The 20,442-nt window shown below is 42.6% G+C and overlaps 1 protein-coding gene across 3 annotated transcripts in view; it reads right to left on the bottom strand.

Annotated features, from left to right (window-relative positions):
- Nucleotides 1-20,442, bottom strand: part of il15ra (interleukin 15 receptor subunit alpha) — a 96,501-nt gene that overhangs the window by 38,465 nt on the left and 37,594 nt on the right. For all 3 annotated transcript variants that reach the window (XM_060843109.1, XM_060843108.1, XM_060843107.1), the window contains exon 2: nucleotides 9,547-9,744. In XM_060843109.1, the coding sequence (XP_060699092.1) occupies nucleotides 9,547-9,744 (198 nt within the window). The remainder of the gene's footprint in view (nucleotides 1-9,546; nucleotides 9,745-20,442) is intronic.

Here is a 20,442-nt window from a genome sequence, read left to right on the forward strand (position 1 = left end):
CATTTGAATAGCTAACTGTATCACCCATGTTGTAGTATTTAAGAGTTGTTCTTTTGCTGGAAGCCTACCATTCGAATGAACACTTGGCAAAAGTGAGGACTGCAGCTGCTGGAGATTAGAGTCGAGGGAGTGGTGTTGGAAAAGCGTAGCAGGTCAGGCAGCATCTGAGTAGCAGGAGAATCAACATGTCGGGCAGAAGCCCTACATTTCTTTTGACTCTCCTGCTCCTCGGATGCTGCCTGACCAGCTGTGTTTTTCCAGCACCACACGCTCGATTCTAAAGAGCACGTCATTCCATCAATAATCTGCACTGGGTAACAACTTGCAAAGTCTGACAGGGTATGATGGTGTACTTAGTGCAGAAAACACTTTCTGCATATTCCAGCCATTTTTTAGTGTCATTATGTTTCTTGTTCAAATTTAAATATGTACAGTAACTTGCTGGAGAGGTGACATACAGAAACCGTGCTCTGGTTTACCTGTGAAGGTCAACACACACCATAATTTTATCAATACATCTATTAAAAACATATCAATGGTTTCACTCCTGGTTTTATGCTTCAGCCACCATCTCTCTGGCTTTCCTTGCTTCCAAAGATTGGGCCCCAGACTCCCACTGAATTGGTGCACACAATGAACAAAGCACTGCAGTGGATTTTCCAATGTCTTCTGGTGCCATGGCTGAGCAGGAGATGTTTATCACTTGCCATCAGAAACACTGGCAGGATTTACAGGTTGGCACTCAACCTGCTCGCCAACATTACCAACACCTCCCATGGCCAACAGGACCTTGAACTCAGAGCTTCTGGACCAGAGGTTGGGGCACTACCCTTGTGCCACAAGACCTATACAGCCACTAATGGGTGATGGATAACAAATATGAAATTTTAAGTGTCATTTATACAATTATTACAAAGTTATAGAAATCGGTAATATGCAATATTTCTCTCATAATGTAATGGTATTTGACTTATAAATGTACGCAGAATCATTGAATGACAGAACACAGAAAGAAACCCATTTGGCTTGCATTTCCTCCTACAGTTCTCTGAATGAGTCAGTGCCTGTCATTTCCTCATTCCCCGCAATATTATTCCCTCCTCCAAGTACCTATCTGATTCCCTTTTCCAAAAATGAGTTACTATTGAATCTATCCTTTTTAAACAGTGTCTTCCAGATCATTAACAATTTCTAAAGTCTGGTTCAAATCTGGATGCAACTTTTAAATGTGATGCCCAATATAGGCTATGAAATGGTTAAAAGAACAGTCAACAGGAGATGGTGAAGTGGAATGCGAAAACTGCAGCATTTATAGCATGGAAGAAAGTCATTCAGCTCATTGAGTCTATGCTGGTTCTGTCAACTAGGCATAAGTGGGTACTGCAGATGCTGGAGATTAGAGTCAAGATTAGAGAAAAGCACAGCAGGTCAGGCAACATCCAAAGAGCAGGAAAATCAATGTTTTGGGCAAAGACCACAGAACACACCAGATGGTCTCCTTCTTTAAAGGCCAAAATTTCCCTTCCCACATGGTCAAAGATGTCCTCCAATACATTGCATCCACGTCCCGCACCTCTGCCCTTGAACCCCACCCCTCCAACTGCAACAAGGACAGAACACCCCCGTTACTCACCTCCCATCCCACCAACCTCTGCATAAACCGCATCATCACTGACATTTCTGCCGCCTACAAACGGACCCCACCACCGGGGATATACTTGCCTCCCTACCCCTATCTGCTTTCCACAAAGACTGCTCCCTCTGTGACTATCTGTCCACACCCCCTAACAACCCACCCTCCCCTGCTGGCACCTTCCCTTGCCACCATAGGAATTGCAAAACCTGCACCCACACCTCCACCCTGACCTCTGTCCAAGGCCCCAAAGGAGCCTTCCACATCCATCGAAGTTTCACCTGCACATCCACCAATATCATTTATTGTATCCGTTGCTCCAAACGCAGTCTCCTTTACAAGGGAGAGTGCTTTAGGGAACATCTCCGGGACACCAGCACCAATCAACTCTGCCACCCCATGGCCGAACATTTCAACTCCCGCTCCCACTCTGCTGAGGACATGCAGTTCCTGGGCCTCCTCCATCACCCCTCACTCACCACCCGACGCCTGGAGGAAGAACACCTGATCTCCGCCTCGGAACCCTTCAACCCCATGGCATCAATGTGGACTCCATCAGTTTCCTCATTTTCTCTCCCCCCACCTTACCCCAGTTCCAATCTTCCAGCTCAGCACCACCCTCATGACCTGTCCCACCTGCCAATCTTCCTTCCCACCTATCCACTCCACCCTCCCTCAGACCTATCACCTTTACCCCCACCTCCAACCACCTATTGCACTCTCAGCTACCTTCTCCCCAGCCCCACACCTCTCCCATTTTTCTCTCCACCCCTGAGGCCCCCAGCCTTATTCCTGTTGAAGGGCTTCTGCCCGAAATGTCGATTTTCCTGCTCTTCTGTGCCCACACCTAGTTTTAGTGTGTTGTTGGGTTTGTGGGCTACCATGATGCCAAGGGATCTGAGTAGTATGGCAACCATTTCCGAGATGTCTTTGATGTAGGGGAGAGTGGCTAGGGCTTCTGTATGTATTTTTTCTGCTTGTTTGGGTTTATTGCTGAGAAATCGGCAGACTGTGTTCATTGGGTACCCATTCTTTTTGAATACACGGTACAGGTGATTTTCCTCTGCTCTGCATAGTTCCTCTGTGCTGTAGTGTGTTGGCTCATTGAGACCTTAAAACAGCAGCTAATGAACTTGAAAGACCCTATACAGACAAAGAGCAAAATACCGTGCAAGGACTGTAACAAACACTACATTGGACAAACAGGTGGAAAACTAGACACCAGGATACATGAACACCCAACTAGCCACAAAAAGGCATGACCATCTCTCACTGGTATCCTCACATATGGATGAGGAAGGACACCACTTTGACCGGGACAATACATCCATCCTAGGACAAGCCAAACAAAGATATGCATGAGAATTCCTAGAAACATGGCATTCCAACCATAACTCTATCAACAAACAAATTGAGTTAGACCCCATCTACCACCCCCTGAGAAAAGGAACAGGAAGTGACGTAACCACAGGAAATGACATCACCAACCCGAAGAAACCCAAACATATAAATAGAAAGCAGGAATTTTCAGCATTGCTTTGCATGAGGTCCACTGAAGATGTTACTAGTAAGGTAATGAAACATCTGGAAATGAAACTTTCAGCTCAGCGAGCAAACCTACATCCAAAACCTCAACCTGAGCTACAAATCTTCGCAAAACTCAATAAAAGTTTGTAGAAACAAATTTAAACAAAGCTTCTTTGGCAGCACGGTGGCACAGTGATTAGCACTGCTGCCTCATAGTGCCACAGACCTGGGTTCAATTCCTGTCTCAGGCAACTGTATGTGTGGAGTTGGCACATTCTTGTATTCAAGAGGCAGTGAGATGCAGCACTTGGGGTGAATGGGACCAAAGGTTACAGGGAGAAAGAAGGATGAGGCTATGGGTTGGACGATCAGGCCATCATTATGATGAATGGCAGAGAAGACCGAATGGCCTCCTCCTGCTCCTATCTTCTATGTTTCTTTTATGTTTCAGCTAATGCTACCCTTGTAACATTCTATTTCTAGCTCCCAATGTCCTCATCTATCTTCCCCTTAATTGTATCTTCAATTGATTTTGAAAAAGCATCACACATTCCATCAAAACCCACACATACAATCACTATTTTGAAAGCTTATTTACTCCCTGAATGAATCAACAACAACAGTAATAACTGTGTCCACACTCATACAGACAGATAGATTAGATTAGATTCCATACAGTGTGGAAACAGGCCCTTTGGCCCAACAAGTCCACACTGACCCTCCAAAGAGTAACCCACTCAGACCCATTCCCCTACATTTACCCCTGACTAATGCACCTAACACTATGGGCAATTGAGCATGGCTAATTCACCTAACCAGCTGGTCTTTGGATCGTGGGAGGAAACCAGAGCACCCAGAGGAAACCTACGCAGACACAGGGAGAATGTGCAAATTCTTCACAGACGGTCACCCAAGGCCAGAATCAAAGCCGGGTCCTGGCACTGTGAGGCAGCAGTGCTAACCACTGAGCCACCGTGCCATCAATAGCTCACTAGTGTTCATCATTTCTGATATTCGGACTCACTGAGTCCTTTTATCCTTTATATTCTTAAGTTCTCAATTTATATAAATTGAATAAAGATGACCTGTCAGGTCCTGTTAAATTAGGGTTGCAGGACACACAGCTAATGCAAACCTCTTTAGGGTGTGAAGTGACACAGCTTTAAACTGTTAAATGTAGTCAGATGTTGTTACATTTTGAAAAGCTGTTTACCTGAACAGGTCATAAAAATGATTACTTTGCTTTTGCAGATCATCAGCCATTTAAAAGTTTAAACAATTCAGTTAATGTTTCTTTGTAGCTGATTAGATCCATAATTGAATCAGTAATTGGTTTGGTATTAAGATAACAGCTGATAACAGTACATTCGTCTGGCACAGTGTCTGTTTGATTAATAACATTTTAAATGTATGTTATATGAGCTGCACAAGATGATACACAGTAAAAACTATGTATGGGGGAACCAGGTGATTTAGGATATATAGTTTTCAAAGCTCTCCTCCACTGAGGTTTTTCTTGTCTCATATTTGGGTCTGTTATAGAATAATTGTTCAATATCGTAAGTCAATAATTCCATTGTCATTTGGTCATGTGTCCACTAAGTTGATAGAAGTTGAACTAAAAGGACTTTGTCCAGCAATATCAAGGCATACAGAATTTTTGAGAAATGCATTTAGGTTTAGAGGAAATATTAAACAAGTTGATCTGCTTGAGTTGAGTAAAGGTGATCTGATAGAATTTTTCAAAAACTTGAAGGCAATTGGTAAGTAAAATGGAACAGAAATAAAAAGTGCTCTTGTGGCTGTAGAGGGCCTGTGTTCAATTCCCACCTGCTCCAGGGGTGTGTAATAACATCTCTGAACAGATTGATAAGAAAATAACTTTAACAAGACATGAAGTCTACTCCCATTACCCACATTTCTTAACTGGGATTTGCCAAATCTTTGTTTCATGTAAGATAAGCCCCAGACGAATTGTGCGCCCAAACATTACATCCAAATTGCCAAATATTGTGTTGCTATGTGATTCCCATTGATTTGAAAAGTATTTGCAACTGAACAAGACATAGGCACATAAATGCATTTCTGCCTGAAGACAGTCCCTTTATACTGCGTCAAGTTAAGCTTATGTGTGTTCTAGATTAGGTTCTTGACTGTGTGGAAACAGGTCTTTCAGCCCAACAAGTCAACACCAACCCTCCAAAGAGAAACCCACCCAGACCCATTTCCCTCTGACTAATACAGCTAACATTATGGGCAATTTAGAATGGCCAATTCACCTGGCCTGCACATTTTTTTTTGGATTGTGGGAGGAAACTGGAGCACCCAGAGGAAACCCATGCAGACACAGGGAGAATGTGCAAACTCCACACAGAGGGTTATCCAAGGCTGGAATTAAACCAGGCTCCCTGGTGCTGTGAGGTAGCAGTGCTAACCACTGAGCCACCATGCTGTCCCATAGTGCTGGTAGAGTCATTTTTAATTAAACAGCATCAAAACAGCAGACAAAACTGACAATGACCTTTTATCGAAAGGAGTAAATGAATCTTTGTACCAGTAAAATAATAAATCAGCCCATTGAAGCTTAAGTCTGAATTAAATGTGGTCATGATTTAAACTGCCGTATGAAGAGCGAGAAGAAATAAAGGAACAAAAAGCTATTTCATCGGTGACTGTTTCAATGGTATAAAGGTAAAATTATGCAGATGTTGGAAATCTGAAACAACACCGAGAATGCTGGAGAAACTCATCAGCTCTGGCAGCTTCTGCAGAAAAATAAACAGAGCTAATCATTGGAATCAGGTGTGACTCTTTGTCAGTTTTTTTCCAGCATGCTCTATGTTTGACTGCTTCAATGGTATGCCTTCACATGGGAAAGTAAAGGAACATACGATCAATTAGAAAAACTATCGTGGCAACCTATTTATTTTTATAAGATATATAAGGAGGGGTTTTATTTTGTTAAATTCATTAAAGTTGAGCACACAGAGAGGTGCAAATAAATAAATTAGATTAGATTCCCTACACTGTGGAAACAGGCTCTTCGGCCCAATAAGTCCACACCGACCCTCCGAAGAGTAACCCACCAAGACTCATTTCCCTCTGATTAACGCACCTAACACTATGGGCAATTTAGCATGGCCAATTCACCTGACCCGCACATCTTTGGATGAAAACCGGAGCACCTGGAGGAAACCCATGCAGACACGGGGAGAATGTGCAAACTCCACACAGTCGCCCGAGGCTGGAATCGAACCTGGGACCCTGGTGCTGTGAGCCACCAGGCCACCTGTGATTCAAGGCATTTTTTTGAGGAAGGATATTTTAAAATTAACTAAGGGTGCTGAGCCAAAAGGTGATCCACAGACAACATGCTGCCCCATAGGCATGTAGAAAAAAGGAATTCAGGTACACAAGTCTTTCTGTCATTCGTTTAGATGATGGCTGCATCATTGAAGATCTGGACAGGAATAAATATCAAACCTGAATTGGTCTCTGAATTATACCTTTTCAAAATAACCTTACTACAGTGGGGCCCACTAGTGATATAGGGCCTCACATGATTTAAAATGTTATCTTGATCCAAATTCAGGAGCATGGACCTGACTTCACACAAGATATCCAGGGTGCAGAAAATTTAACACACAAAGGGAGGCATACAAAGGCATGATTCCACGATGTTTTAACACACAACTTACCCAGTCAAAAGTATTGCTCTGAGCTTGTACGAACCAAAAATAAGTGCAAAGAGGACGATGATTGGTAAATTGTAGTAGTGACAAATCCTTAAAAATTACAGAAGGGGTTCTAGACATTAGTAAAACCCAGTCACATATCCCTTGGGTTTTAGCACATTACAGCAGTAGCTCAGAGGGTCAATTTTTTTCACACAAAGAGTGGTGAGTTGCCACAGGTAGTGATGGAAGCGAGTGCAATTTCATTATTTTAAGAAACATTTAGACAGGCACACGGATGGAATACTTATGGAGGGATATGGACCAAACACAGGTAAATGGGTCTTGTTAAATTGTGAAAACTGGGTGGCATGGGGAAATTGGCCAAAGGGCCAGTTGCTATGCTCTAGAACTCTATGACTCCAAATAGGTGGAAGGGGCAAACAGTGAATGGTTTGGCCTAGACACAATTCCGAGGCTGTCTGTTTTGTGTTAGGGTATAACAAGTATGGGATGTTCCATTCTGTCAATTTGGTCTCATATTTTCTTCTACTCTTCCTTCCTTCCTGAAGAAGCTGACTCTTGCTGGGTAATAACATACCAGTTGCCAATATCCCAAGTGGTTGCTGTTCTGGCTGTGGTCATTAAATAGGGGGCACAAACTAGGATCTATGATCTATTACAATATTGAGCAGTTCCTTTAGCAACTGGATTACTGCAGGAGCCCTTGACAATGTTTTGTGATAAAACAATTGCAATTGCCAGCTCAGACACAATGGGTCTCCTTCTGTATGATAAAATTCCATGGTTCTATAAACTTGTTATTTAAAACACCAAGATAAAGGGTATTTTGTAAACCTGGCACAATATGGGTCAATGTTTGGAGCCTGAAAGATATAGAAATGAAATAGATTCTCAGGTGTACCTGTGAGGCAACCTATAACAAGTCACTTCCTAAACTTGATCAGAGTGCGATTCTTTAGTGGGGGTGTAAGGTTAAAAACAACAAAAAAGCTTTCTGTGGACCTAGGTGGAACAGCAATGATCTTCTTTATCCTGCACAGTAACATATTTGTTCCTCAGTAATGTTCCACTAACTGTCCATGGGATTGTAAAGATGTGTAGGTTAGGTGCATGAGACTGGTGTAAATGTAGAATAATAGGGTTGGGGAAATGGGTCTGGGTGGGTTACTCTTTGGAAGGTCGGTATGAACTCGTTGGGCCAAATGGCCTGTTTCCACATGGTAGGGAATCTATGATTTGGGTCTCAATCACTGGACTAGCAATAGCTACCGGCAGCTCATCCTTTTTAATCTTCATGATGTATGAGCATCACTGGCAAGGCCAGCATTTACTCATCATCCCTAACTGGCCTTGTGAAGGCGCTGGTGAGCTGCTGCAGTGCATGGGATGTAGAGGTACACACAGTGATGTTAGAGAGGTACTTACAGATTTGTGAAGCAGTGACAGTGAAGGATCAGCTACAATTCCAAGTCAGGATGCTGTGTGGTTTGGAGGGGAATGTTGTGGTGTTCCTGTGTACCTGATGTCCTTGTTCTTCTGGGTGGCAAAGGTTGTGGACTTGGTAGTTGCTGTGGAGCAAGCCTGCTTCTGGCACTATAGTGTACCTTTTATGTGGTACATAGTGTGTGTTGATAGTGGAGGGAGTGTATGTTTATGGTGATGCATGGAGTGCCTTTTTTGGACCAGATTTAGATATTCTGGTTGGTACTTGCGCTCCATGCATGGTACCCATTTCAGACCTGAAAAGGAGCCCGGTATAATTTAAACCATTGTACTTTTACCGTTATTTCGAACATGCATGACCAGACAAACTTCATGGTAATTAGGTCACAGAGATGGTTAGAGATGCTTTTGCAATCTAAACAACTATTCTAAAAATACAAACTAATTCCTAGCTGTGGGAACTTAGCACCATTCCCCATGAGATGTTAAAGGATAATGTTTATGACTGTAATTACCAGAACATTAGTTTCACTTTGCAAATCACCAGAAAATTATCACAGTAGACTTTACACTTCAGTGTATCAGAGTAATATACATAGGTATTCTTACCGAACTTTGCAGAGTGTTGCGCACTAATGAAAAGGTCCAGGTGTGTCACTGACAGCTACCTATGAGATAAAAATTCATTGTATATGCTATATGGTGTCCAATTCTAAAGGTGAATTATCCGTATAAGAATTTGGAGATCAATTTAGTTGGAGGCTGACGCTGCAATGTCTGAAGGAATGTGATGTTTCACACTTTCTACTCTAGATCATTATTTCAGTGTTGTGTACCGTGTCAGATTATTAAGCCCCATAACCTAGTTAAGTACAATGTATCGTGGTGCACAAGTCAAACTGATGTAATAGGAATGTGGAATTCACTACCTCAGGGAATGGTTGAAGCAATCAATACAGATGCAATTAAGGGCAGGTGAGAGCAGCATATGAGGAAGAAGAGAATGGATAGTTGTGATATTAGGTTAAGGAGCACAATTGTGACATGGACCGGTTGGGCTGAATGGCATGTTTCTGTCGAGAAAATGGGGATTGCAGACGCTGGAGATCAGAGTCGAGAGTGTGGTGCTGGATTCCTGATGAAGAGCTCATGGCCGAAACATCGATTCTCCTGCTCCTTGGATGCTGCCTGGCCTGTTTCTGTGCTGTACATCCTATGTAATCCAATGCAAGACATGCTACTTACTTATGCACTTGAGGTTTGGCTCTGACCACTTGGCTTGTTTAGAGTTGTTCTGACATCGGATGAGGTTTGACGTTCCTGCCTTTCTCTTATAACCACTTTGACACTTCAATCGGAGTCTCTGACCAACTTCAAAATATGCGTCCGTTATTTCGCTCAGATCTATGTTTTTAACTTTGAAGTCAGGCTTGCTGCAGTGTCCTACAGAACAAAAGTGGCAGAACATGATCTGGGTGCTATTCACATCAAAATAAAATTAAATCACACAAGGGCAATGTAAATCAATTCTCTGATCACATTCATCAACTGTACTTCAAAATAAAATGTGGAGACAAGCACACTATTTTTAGTATCAGACCCAACTGCACAAGATTCTCCCCCCAGGTGTCGAAAATTCAGCCCCAGCCTCTTAGTGCCCTCTCTCTCTCTCGCTCGTGCTCTCTCGCTCTCTTTGGTCTCACAATGGGCAGAAAATGTTGCAAGATTTAAAACCCACTCAGATGTTGAAAAGTGAATTTTCTGAGGTCCCAGCACTGATCTTTGTGGAACACCATTCATTCTAATACAAGTACATACCTATTACCCAGAATCTTTGCCTTCTATTAACCTGGGGATAAGAATTAATAGCCCAGTGACTTTACCGCAACGCCACCATAGAACATAGAACAATACAGCGCAGAACAGGCCCTTCGGCCCTTGAGGTTGCGCCGACCTGTGAACTATTCCCAGAGAGAGAGAGAGAAAGAGAGAGAGAGAGAGAGCACTAAGAAGCTGGGGCTGAATTTTCGACATCTGGGGGGAGAATCGTGTGATACTAAAAATAGTGTGCTTGTCTTCACATTTTATTTTATTTTGAAGTACAATTGATGAATACTGGCACGTGGTAAAATATGAATTCAATAAAAATCTGGAACAAAAATCGACCATGTAATTACTGTCAATTACTTTTTTAAAAAATTGGCTTGGTAATTCCATTGAGCTAAAGAATTCTTCTGTCCTTACTTGGTTTGGCCTACATATGACAGCAACATGGCTAACTCTTAACTTCCCTTTAGACAATTCAAAAATGGCAACAATTTCCTGATGAAGGGCTTATGCTCGAAACGTCGAATTCTCTATTCCTGAGATGCTGCCTGGCCTGCTGTGCTTTGACCAGCAACACATTTCCAGCCAGTGGTGCCCACACCCTGTGAATGAATTTTTAAAAATAGGTGCCAAGAGTAGGGCGGTCAGTCCTCTACCTGCTCTGCTATTTGATAAAATTATGACTGGACTGATTGTGACTTCGACACTTCATTCCTGCCCTACATAACCACTGGGTCCCCTATTAATTAGTCATCTATTGACTTCTGTCTTAAAAGTAATCTTTGAACCACTCTCTAGGACAAAGAGGTCCTCAGTCTCTCAAATCTCTTGACATTCAATGGGATTATCACCACTGATCCCACATCATCATTATCATCATTGACCAAATTCTTGACTGGGTTGTGCTCACGACACTCTGTTGTTTCTGAATGTACCTCCTAAATGTTAATGTTGATCTCTCTCTGCATCCTCTCAGCAGCCTTAACATTATATCCTATACTCTGTTCTGTTACCCTGATGCACTTGGATTACCTATAAAGCAGTTAAGACAATACTTTTCACTGTACCTCGACAATAATAAATCAAATCAAAAACTGTACCAGTCTCATAAATACAGCACCAACAAAAGCAGGATATTCTGGGGCAAGTAATTCATCTCCTGCCTCCTCCCGTGACCCTCACATTCCCCATCCAGCAAAGCTGGTTTACCGTGGGCAAGACCTAAGTCAGGAATGTGATGGAGCACATTCTCCTCACGAGGCTGAGCTGCAACTCTATCAACACATAAAAAGCTCAGCATCATCCAGGACAAAGGAACTCACTGCAACGGCAGAGGCATAAATCACAGGCCCCTTCCTCACCCTCAAATAATCACAGCAGCCTGCCACCCCCCCACCACCACCACCCCCCCCCCCCAGCCATGCTGAGCACAGTGGAGTCTCCTTCAGGACAAAGCCCAGGTTTTTAGGCCCTGTTGCACCCCCTTAGGTCCACGCGACATCTGAAAGACCACCTCCTTTCCTCACTAGCCAGATGCACTGCAATAGCTGACCAAGGTTTCTATGACAGCTCCTTCCAAAGTTGTGACCTCTCTCAAGGGCAGCAATTGCATGAGAATATCAGCCGCATATGTTCCCTTAAACACACATCTCCATAGCGCCCATCTCCTTTCTGGCCAGCCTTCTGGTGATGCTGGAGCACAGGTCAGTGTGAGGGACACTGAGGGGTTCACCTGAGACATCTCTGAAAACAATCAGCACACAGTGAACAACCCAGCACCATGTACAAAGGAAGCTGACAGCTCAGCAAGAGGATTTCAGGAACCTGAATGTACCAAATGGTCACATGTCCCCTTCTCTCAGTGAACATCAAAGATGCAATACACTCGGATAAGCAGTGGAAGCTATAGCACAACAGTAATGTCATAGAATGAGTAACCCAGAGGCTCAGATTAATGCTCTGGGGAGATAAGTTCAAAGGCAGCTGGTGAAATTTGAATAAAAGGGGAAGGAACGCTAGTCTATTGATGACCAAGAAACCATGTTGATTGTCATAAATACCCATCTTTTTCACGAATGTCCTTCAGGGAAGGAAATTTGTACCATTCCAGTCTAAATAGAAGTAAGCCATTCAGTTCTTTGAGCCTGCTCCACCAATCTATGTGATCATCTAACTGAGTACTCTGTTCCTGCTTTCTCCCAATGCCTTAAGAACTGTGTCTAAAGTCTTCTTGAAAATGTATTGGCTTCAAACCTTTTCTGTGGTAGTGCATTCCACAAACACACCATTCTCTGCTGAAGAAATGTCTTGTCGTTTCAGTTCTTCGACCCTTGGTTCAGGACTCTCGGAATATTGGGTGCACCCTTCCTGTGTTTACCCTGTTGGAATTTTATAGGTTTATATGAGATCCCCCTCATCTTTCTAAACTGCAGTGAAGATCGTCCAAACTGATTCACTCTCTCTTCATTTACCATTCCTGTCATCTTAGCAATCTGACTGTCGGCCCACAGTATTGTGGCTAACTCTTCACTGCCCTTTGAAATAGCTCAAATTGAGTTATTCCGATCAAACGCAATAAGGGATGGATAATAACGTTTGCCCAGCTAGCAACACCCACCTCTCATGAACAAAGAAATGATGATGAGCTGAGTCTGTTTTGACCCTTGTGGCCAGGTGGATAATTTCTCTCACAGCATCAACATTACGGGGTAGGTTAACAGTTTGTTTTACTTTGCATAATTCTGCTTTGTTGCTTTCAACAAAGTTGGTTCTGAGGCAGAATGCCAGGACATTACAGAAATTGTTTTGTTTCTCTTGACATATCTTCCTGTCCTGTAACATTTCTGCATTTAACCATGCCTAAGACATGCCCTTGCTTGACATGTAGGAGTGTGTGAGTTCCTGATATGAAGCTTTGCCAACCTAGAAAATTCCAGAACACAAGTTTCCATTTCATTGTCAACTTTGTGTCTACTGCTTCTGGATATGTGATGTCCTCAGGTTCCTTATAGAGAAGGGCTGAAGGTATACATTCACGACTACTGATAACCCTCAGGTAGCACAAGCAAGCGGCTACCTTTTCAGATGTGGGTATTGCTGGCGAGTCTTGCATTTTTGTCTTTCCCTAGTTGCCCTTGAGATGGTAGTGATGAGCTGTCTCCTTGAAGTGCAGCAGTCCATGAGCTCGACACCCACAATGGCGCCAGGGAGAGGATTCCAGGATGTTGACTCAGCGCCACTAAACGATGTGAATGCATGCAAAAGAAGCCAGGTGAATGAGAGACAGTCAGCTATTTGGCTGTGGTAAGTGTCCCAACTGATCTAAAATCGCCAATGAAATGAACACATCTATGTAACAGTCAGCAATAAAGGACTTGATTCTAAATTAGTTATGGGTGGGTGAAATGGGCATGCTAGTGAACTGGAGAAAACGTGCCACTCCCGGATGTGTTTTTGGGGTGGAGGTTCTTCCCATTCCCCACTGAGCTCACCCCCACAATACACAGGGTGTGCACCACAATTAGCAGTCCACTCATCCTACTTTAATACATATTTAATGATCAACTGATGCAGTTCAAGTTGGTAATATGCCATAAAATGGTTAGAATAGGCAGGTGGACAGGAGTGAAATACTCATATTTTATGAAAGTATTTGCCTTGGGCAGTGTTGTAGGACAGAGAGACCTAGAGGTTCAGGCACATACATTTTGAAGTCTGCATCATATATAGATAAGAAGACATTTAGCATGCTTGCCTTCATTGCTCAGAACCTTAAATACAGGAGTTAGGACATTGGTAAGGCCTCATTCCTGAAGAAAGGCTTATGCCCGAAACGTCAATTCTCCTGTTCCTTTGATGCTGCCTGACCTGCTGCGCTTTTCCAGCAACACATTTTTAAGCTCTGATCTCCAGCATCTGCAGTCCTCACTTTCTCCTTCTGGAATACTATGTCCAGTTCCGGTCGCCCTGGATGTTATTAAGCTGGAGAGGGTTCAGAAGAGATTTATCAGGATGTTGCCAGGACTGGAGGGCTCGAGTTATAAAGAGAGGCTGGATTGGCTCGGAGGTTTTTACTGGAGTCTAGGAGGTTGAGAGGTGACCTGTAGAGATTTATTTAATAATGAGATAAGCTGAATAGCAGGTGTATTTTACCTAGGGTGTGGGATTTCAAGACTAGATGGTATATTTTTAAGCTGAGAGGAGAAAGATTTAAAAAAGACATGAGAGGCAATTTTTTTTACACAGAGAGTGGTTTGTGCATGGAATGAGCTTCCAGAGGAAGTGGTGGATATGGGTACAGTTACAACATTTAAAAGATGTTTAGATAGATACATGAATAAGACATGTTTGGAGGGATATGGACCAACTGCAGGCAGATGGGACTAGATTAGTGTGGGATTACAGTCGGCATGACCAGTTTCCGTGCTGTAGGACTCTATGATTCTACGAAACAGCAGCAAGGATAGGGGTTCTATCTTCTGGGAGGTTGCCCCTTGCCCATAAGAGATACCCTCCCCTTTTCCCCAAGAAGATAGCAACCTTTTCTTCCAACCCATATTCACCAACTCACACTATCACTGACTGAACACAATCTCCGGTGTGTCTGCCCCCATTGTTATCTTCCATCATGTCTTCAACATTTCCAAATTGCACACAAATTTGGAAATTCTGCTGTTTGGCACCATGTCCAGGGATTGAATGTGGTCCCATGTTTTGATTAGGTGCTAACTGAGCCACTGTCTCAACTGTACTTTACAGCACAGTTCAGAGTTGAGCAGGAGAGTTCACTTTGTACTGGTTCATATTTATACCCTGGCCAATATCACTGAAAAAACACTTTATCTGTAGGTAGAACCATTGAGCAATGTAAATTAGTTGCAACATTTCCTACTTTACAAGTGTCACCACACATCAAAAGCACTTAATTGGTGTAAAATGTTTCAGGATATCCAGAAAGGATTTAGGGAGAAGACAGATCCTATAGGTGAAGACAGTTTTAGTATGGAAGGGCAAAAATATGCCAGCGAAAGCTTGGAGGGCCAAAGGGCCTGTTCCTGTGCTGCATTGTTCTTTGTTCTAAGAAAAGCATTTCAAAAATATACACCTTTCTGTTGTTAGAGTCAGGCAGTTGCTGTTTTCCCCGTTTCTGTTACTCATACATCTGGCGTTTGTTGACTAATCTTTTCAGCCAGTACAATATGTAGAGAGTTGGGTTAATTAAGTGGAATCTGTGCAACTCCAGACAGAGACAGACAAATGAACAGACTGGGCAATTCAGTTGAAATTGACACAGTGAAATTTGAGCTTGTATTTCTTCAGGAAGAAGAAAGACCTGGACAACAAAGAATTTAATTTCATAGACTCAGCCATTCAGCCCATTATGTCCCTGCTGGTCAATAGAAATCTGACCACATTAATCTCACATTCCTGCTCTTAGCCCACGGCGTTGGAGGCTACAGCAATGCAAGTGAATATCTAAATACTGCTTAAAGTTAGGAGAGTTTCTGACTCAATCACCCTATCAGGTAATGAGTTCCAGATTGTCTGGATGAAAAGAAATCTCAGCAATAGGGCTCTTAGCATTCTATTATTGATCCCTCTACAAATGGAAAAGTCTCTTCCTACTCTTTTAAATGAGGAGTAAATGGAAAAGAACACCGTTTCCATCAAATGCTCCCGGGTGTTATGACAGGGAGTAAACCCTCCTGCTTAATTTAAACCAGCAAAACAAAAACGATGTATCCCGTGCAGTAATCTGTGGAAGTTTGAGAGGCTAAGACCTATTCAAAGTAAAAATTAACCGCTTTATTTCTTAAGATATAACAGAGAATAATTAACTAACAACTATTCATAACTCCTTCCTCTAACCTATCTTTTACCTTCCCTTCTACAATACTAGTCCAGTAAAAACCCCCAATTAAGGTTTACCAAAAATTCAAGTTTTCAAAACCAGCCAGACATCAAATCTTCTCTTCCTCACTTTCCTTTTCTTCTTCTTAGGGGTTTCTGTTTCACACTCATTGATCGATCAAGGTACCTTTAAGAGAGCTATTTTTCAGGCAGTCTCTACATGCTAGTGGCATGACCGTTCTCCTTCCATCTATTCAATTTTCCCCGGGGTTATACCCCAAAGCATTGGATTGTGTCATTGGCTTTTCTGTTTGCCAATATACTAAGCTCAAATTGATTGGAATTTGGTATTTTTCAGGGTAAAATTTAAACTGAATAGCCTAATTCAAATCTGTTTTTGTCTCCAGGCAACCAGTTACCCTAACTGCTAGGCTCATGTTACATTGCATCTTGTTGAGAACACTTGGTGCTGTCAGGTAGTTCTGTTAGCTTTTAACTTTCTGAAAGGTACAGGTCACTCACATGTTCATAACATGCGTCAGGGACAGCATGGTGTTAAATACAGTGAATGTACAATACAGTACTTTCCTTACTAATTTTAAACAGAAAGTAAAGTTCCCTGGACCTTTGTAAGCTAAAAGCAAATGTCCCTCGACACTGTCTTCATCAAACACTCATGGGAGAGGGACAGCACGGGGTTAGGTACAGAGCAAAAGCTGCCTCTACACCTTTGAACTAAAAGAAAACTGAAAGTAAAGTTCCCTTGACTCCATCCCCATCAAACTCGCCAAAGACAGGGACAGCAAGGAGGTTCGATACAGAATAAAGCTCTCTCTGTTCTTAACAGGCAAAGTAAACTGGATGTAAAGTTCCTCCAGCCCCAGACCCTGCCAAACCCTGCCAGGACAGGACAGAAAGTACATTCCTATCCAACCAATTGATGCTCCTCATTATATATCTCTGTCAGGTTCCCTCTCAGCCTCCAATGTTTGCCTCCCCAGAGAGAACGTTGGAGGGGTGGGATTTGGAGAGGGGGATGGTGGTGGTGGGAGTGCTGTGGATCAACATTGAGCACTGTGGCTGTGAATGGGAAATTAACGCAAAGTAGAATTCCCTCCCAGACTGGGACAAAGTGCCACGGCCAATCAGATTGACTGGCAGTTCCTGCAGTGCCCAAAATCAAAAGTGGGTGTTGCCAGGACTGGAGGCAAGTTCAGGAAGGATATTCCATAGAATCCAGAGTAACATATATGAGGGAATTCTGGCACTATAGGACAGAGGTGTGGTTTCTGAGTTCTATGGGACTTTAGGAAGTACAGAAGGTGCCTACCTAAGAACTGGTGGTGATAGCTAAAACCTGTGGGCATCAACACCAGCCAGTTTTAATTCAACATTTAAACGGCTAGAGACAGAAACCATTCGTCAAGGTTGGTTTACCAGGCAGCAGGAGTTTGCCAGCTTTGAAAAACATTCGAGAAACCCACTGACCAATCCTAAGGCAGACACTGGATGTTTAAGGCAAATACGGTAGACACACATAACATTCATTAATTGCTTTGTTGATTTGTCGACTACTATTTGAAATTTGTGCGTAACCAGATGCACCAATTCTTGTCAAGTAGTAACCGTTATAGGTCGTTCGGGTATAACATGCATTTGATTAACCCAAATTGGCTAAACACCGACTGATGAATTACGGTCGCTGCTTGGACAACGTGAACTCTCAATTGACCAGGCATCATGATTTTCTAAAGCAATCTTCTGCAACGCTATTTTCTATCGCACAAGGTTGATGAGGGATGCAACTTTCACGTTATAGCAGAATGGTCTGTATTTTGTTCTGGCATCTCTGTGCTCTTCCCATCAAAATTCCAATCACCTTCTGTACTCTCCATCAGGAGGTGGAGAAATCGACGCTTCGATCCTTCTTCAACTGAAACGCCGACGTCTCCATCTCCTAAAGATATCTAGCTGCTGTTTTCTTCCAGCGACCTGCCTGTCTACTTTGGATTCCAGCATTTGCAGTTTTTTTCTCTCTAACCAGTTGCAAATTTTTGCCTGGTACTTTTAATAGTCGGAGGAATCTCAACTGAAGAACAGTGTCCAATTTGACTTCAGCAAATATGTGAATGCTTTGGAGAGGGCACAGCGAAGCTCAGACACAAATGTTTTCAAGGATAAGAAGCTTCAGTTATCTGGATGGACAGGAGAGGCTGGCTTTATTTTTCTGTAACAGCAGAACTGAGGAGATTTGATAGAGGTATTCAAATCGTGAGGGGGCTGGGAAGGGTGGATAGCAAGAAACTGTTTCTACAAGAAAATCTGAAAGAACTCCGGATGCTGGAAGTCAGAAACAAGACTAGGAATTGCAGGTCTGGCAACACCTGTGAGAAAGCAGAATGAAAGTTTCCGAGCCAATCTTTGGCCTGGAACATGAACTCTGCATTCTCTGCACAGATGCTGCCAGACCTGCTGGGTTTCTCAAGAAGCTGTCTCTCGTTTGGTCAGAGAGAACTGATTTAAGGTGATTACAAAGGAAGGCAACAGCAATCTGAGGCAGAATTCTTTTTACAAAGTGAACGCTTCAGATCTCAAATGATTTGACTGAGCATGTGGTGCTGACAGATTCAATCATGACTTTCAAAAGGCAAGTGAAAAGACCATGAAAGGAAATGGTAAGTCATGGGGAAAGGGTATGGGGAAAAGGTCTAGGATTTGCTCCTGATGAGAGTCTACATGGATACACCAGGCTGAATAGCCTCCATCTTTGCAGCAACCCTTGTACAGTGGGTTGAACTGGAGAAACTGGGCCTGTTTCTATTCCTAGAGTAAGGAAAGCTAAGACGGGGGTTTTACAATCATGAAGAGTTTAATTAAAGCAAATGAAGTGAAATTGCTCCAATGGCTGAAGTATCAATAAGGGACACATAAGGAGATTGGCAAAGGAGTCAGTGATAGCATGCGATAAAATATTTTATATGCAACAATTGGTTGGAATTTAAAGTGCACTAACTGATCAGGATTTAGATTCCAAGTAGCAACGACAGGGATTCAGATCACATACAACGGAAAAACTTTATGGTGAAGAAGTGGACTGATTTCAAAAGAGCCAGAGCAGACTCAATGGGCAGCACAATCTCCCTCCACACTAACGGAATATTCTATGATACTTCAGCAATGCAACACCAAGGGAACGTCAACCACGATTTTATGTTCAAGCCTCAAGAGTAACTGAAACCTCAACCATCTGACTCAGAAGTTAATCCCTCTGAACCACACTTGACACCTGCAGGACTGATTACTTCTGAATTCCTGTCATGTCTCGTCGACATTGAGAGCTACCATTCATTTTCAAAAACCGTTCTGATTTCTGCAGCGATATAGAATTGGTTTGACTGATGTCAGTTGCACTAATCCTTTACCCAAGTTAAAGCAATAAACACACTTCAATGAAACTGCATGGAGGCGAGTTTCTCTAAAATCTTGCAGCATCTTCTTTGTGAAAGGCAAAGCTAAAACACCCCGAGGAATATTGTCATGAGGATGATTTTGAAGAATAGCAATTGAATACATTGGTCAGTTGTTTAGCAGTCTAACGTTTCCAGCTTGGATCTGTGCACGAGATGGAGGAGAAACCAGGAATTTAGTCATGTGCGTCCCAATGGGTAATTTTTGGAAATTATGCAAAAACATAGCAACCTTTCGACCAAGTTCCAATGCGAGCTCTCATCTGCATCCTGTCAGCTTATGTGTAAGATTCGCCCCCTAAGGACCTGGCAGAAGTCCTCTCAATTCCTCGTTCCTCTCTCCTACTGTAGTTTGTACATCTATGAGACCACAAACTCATCCAAGTTGTTGGTATGAGTGTCCAATTAAGTTTTCAGCTGTAACTGGAATGCCTCATTGTGGAGCTTGCTGTTGAACAGTTTTGTCTGTTTGCGATATTTGAGAAGATTTGTAGCTCAGGTTGTAAACGTACAAGTTGAGTTTAGTCTGTTGTTTTCAGGGTGAATCTGACATTGCAGCCATGCCTATATTTTTACTGCATAAATTTTTATTTGTTGGTCTTCAGTTATAGCAACACAACATGACATAAAAATCTGAAGCTTTTAACAGGATTCCAGAGTGTTGTGTACCAAAATGTTTATCAGGAAGAACACCTTTTGACTTGTGATTGTGGTAGAATCTATTGAAAATATTATTAAGGATTATCACATAAACCCAGCTGTGCCCATGCACACAGTCCACATTAAACGTGCTGCTCGGCTTCCTGCTTAGAAATAAATACCCTTTCCAGATTTCAAACTTCTGCTAAGATTGAAAATGGTACAATCACCCACCATAAGAAGTGAGAGGCACGAGAGGAACAGCATTTAAAAAGAACCAGGGGAAAACCACACAATCACATTTGTGTAAAGTAGAAAGATATGTAAAGTATAATATTTATTGCCGATCCCTGGTTGC

Source organism: Hemiscyllium ocellatum, chromosome 23 (genome assembly GCF_020745735.1).
Source record: "Hemiscyllium ocellatum isolate sHemOce1 chromosome 23, sHemOce1.pat.X.cur, whole genome shotgun sequence".
In the NCBI taxonomy this organism is placed as follows: domain Eukaryota; kingdom Metazoa; phylum Chordata; class Chondrichthyes; order Orectolobiformes; family Hemiscylliidae; genus Hemiscyllium; species Hemiscyllium ocellatum.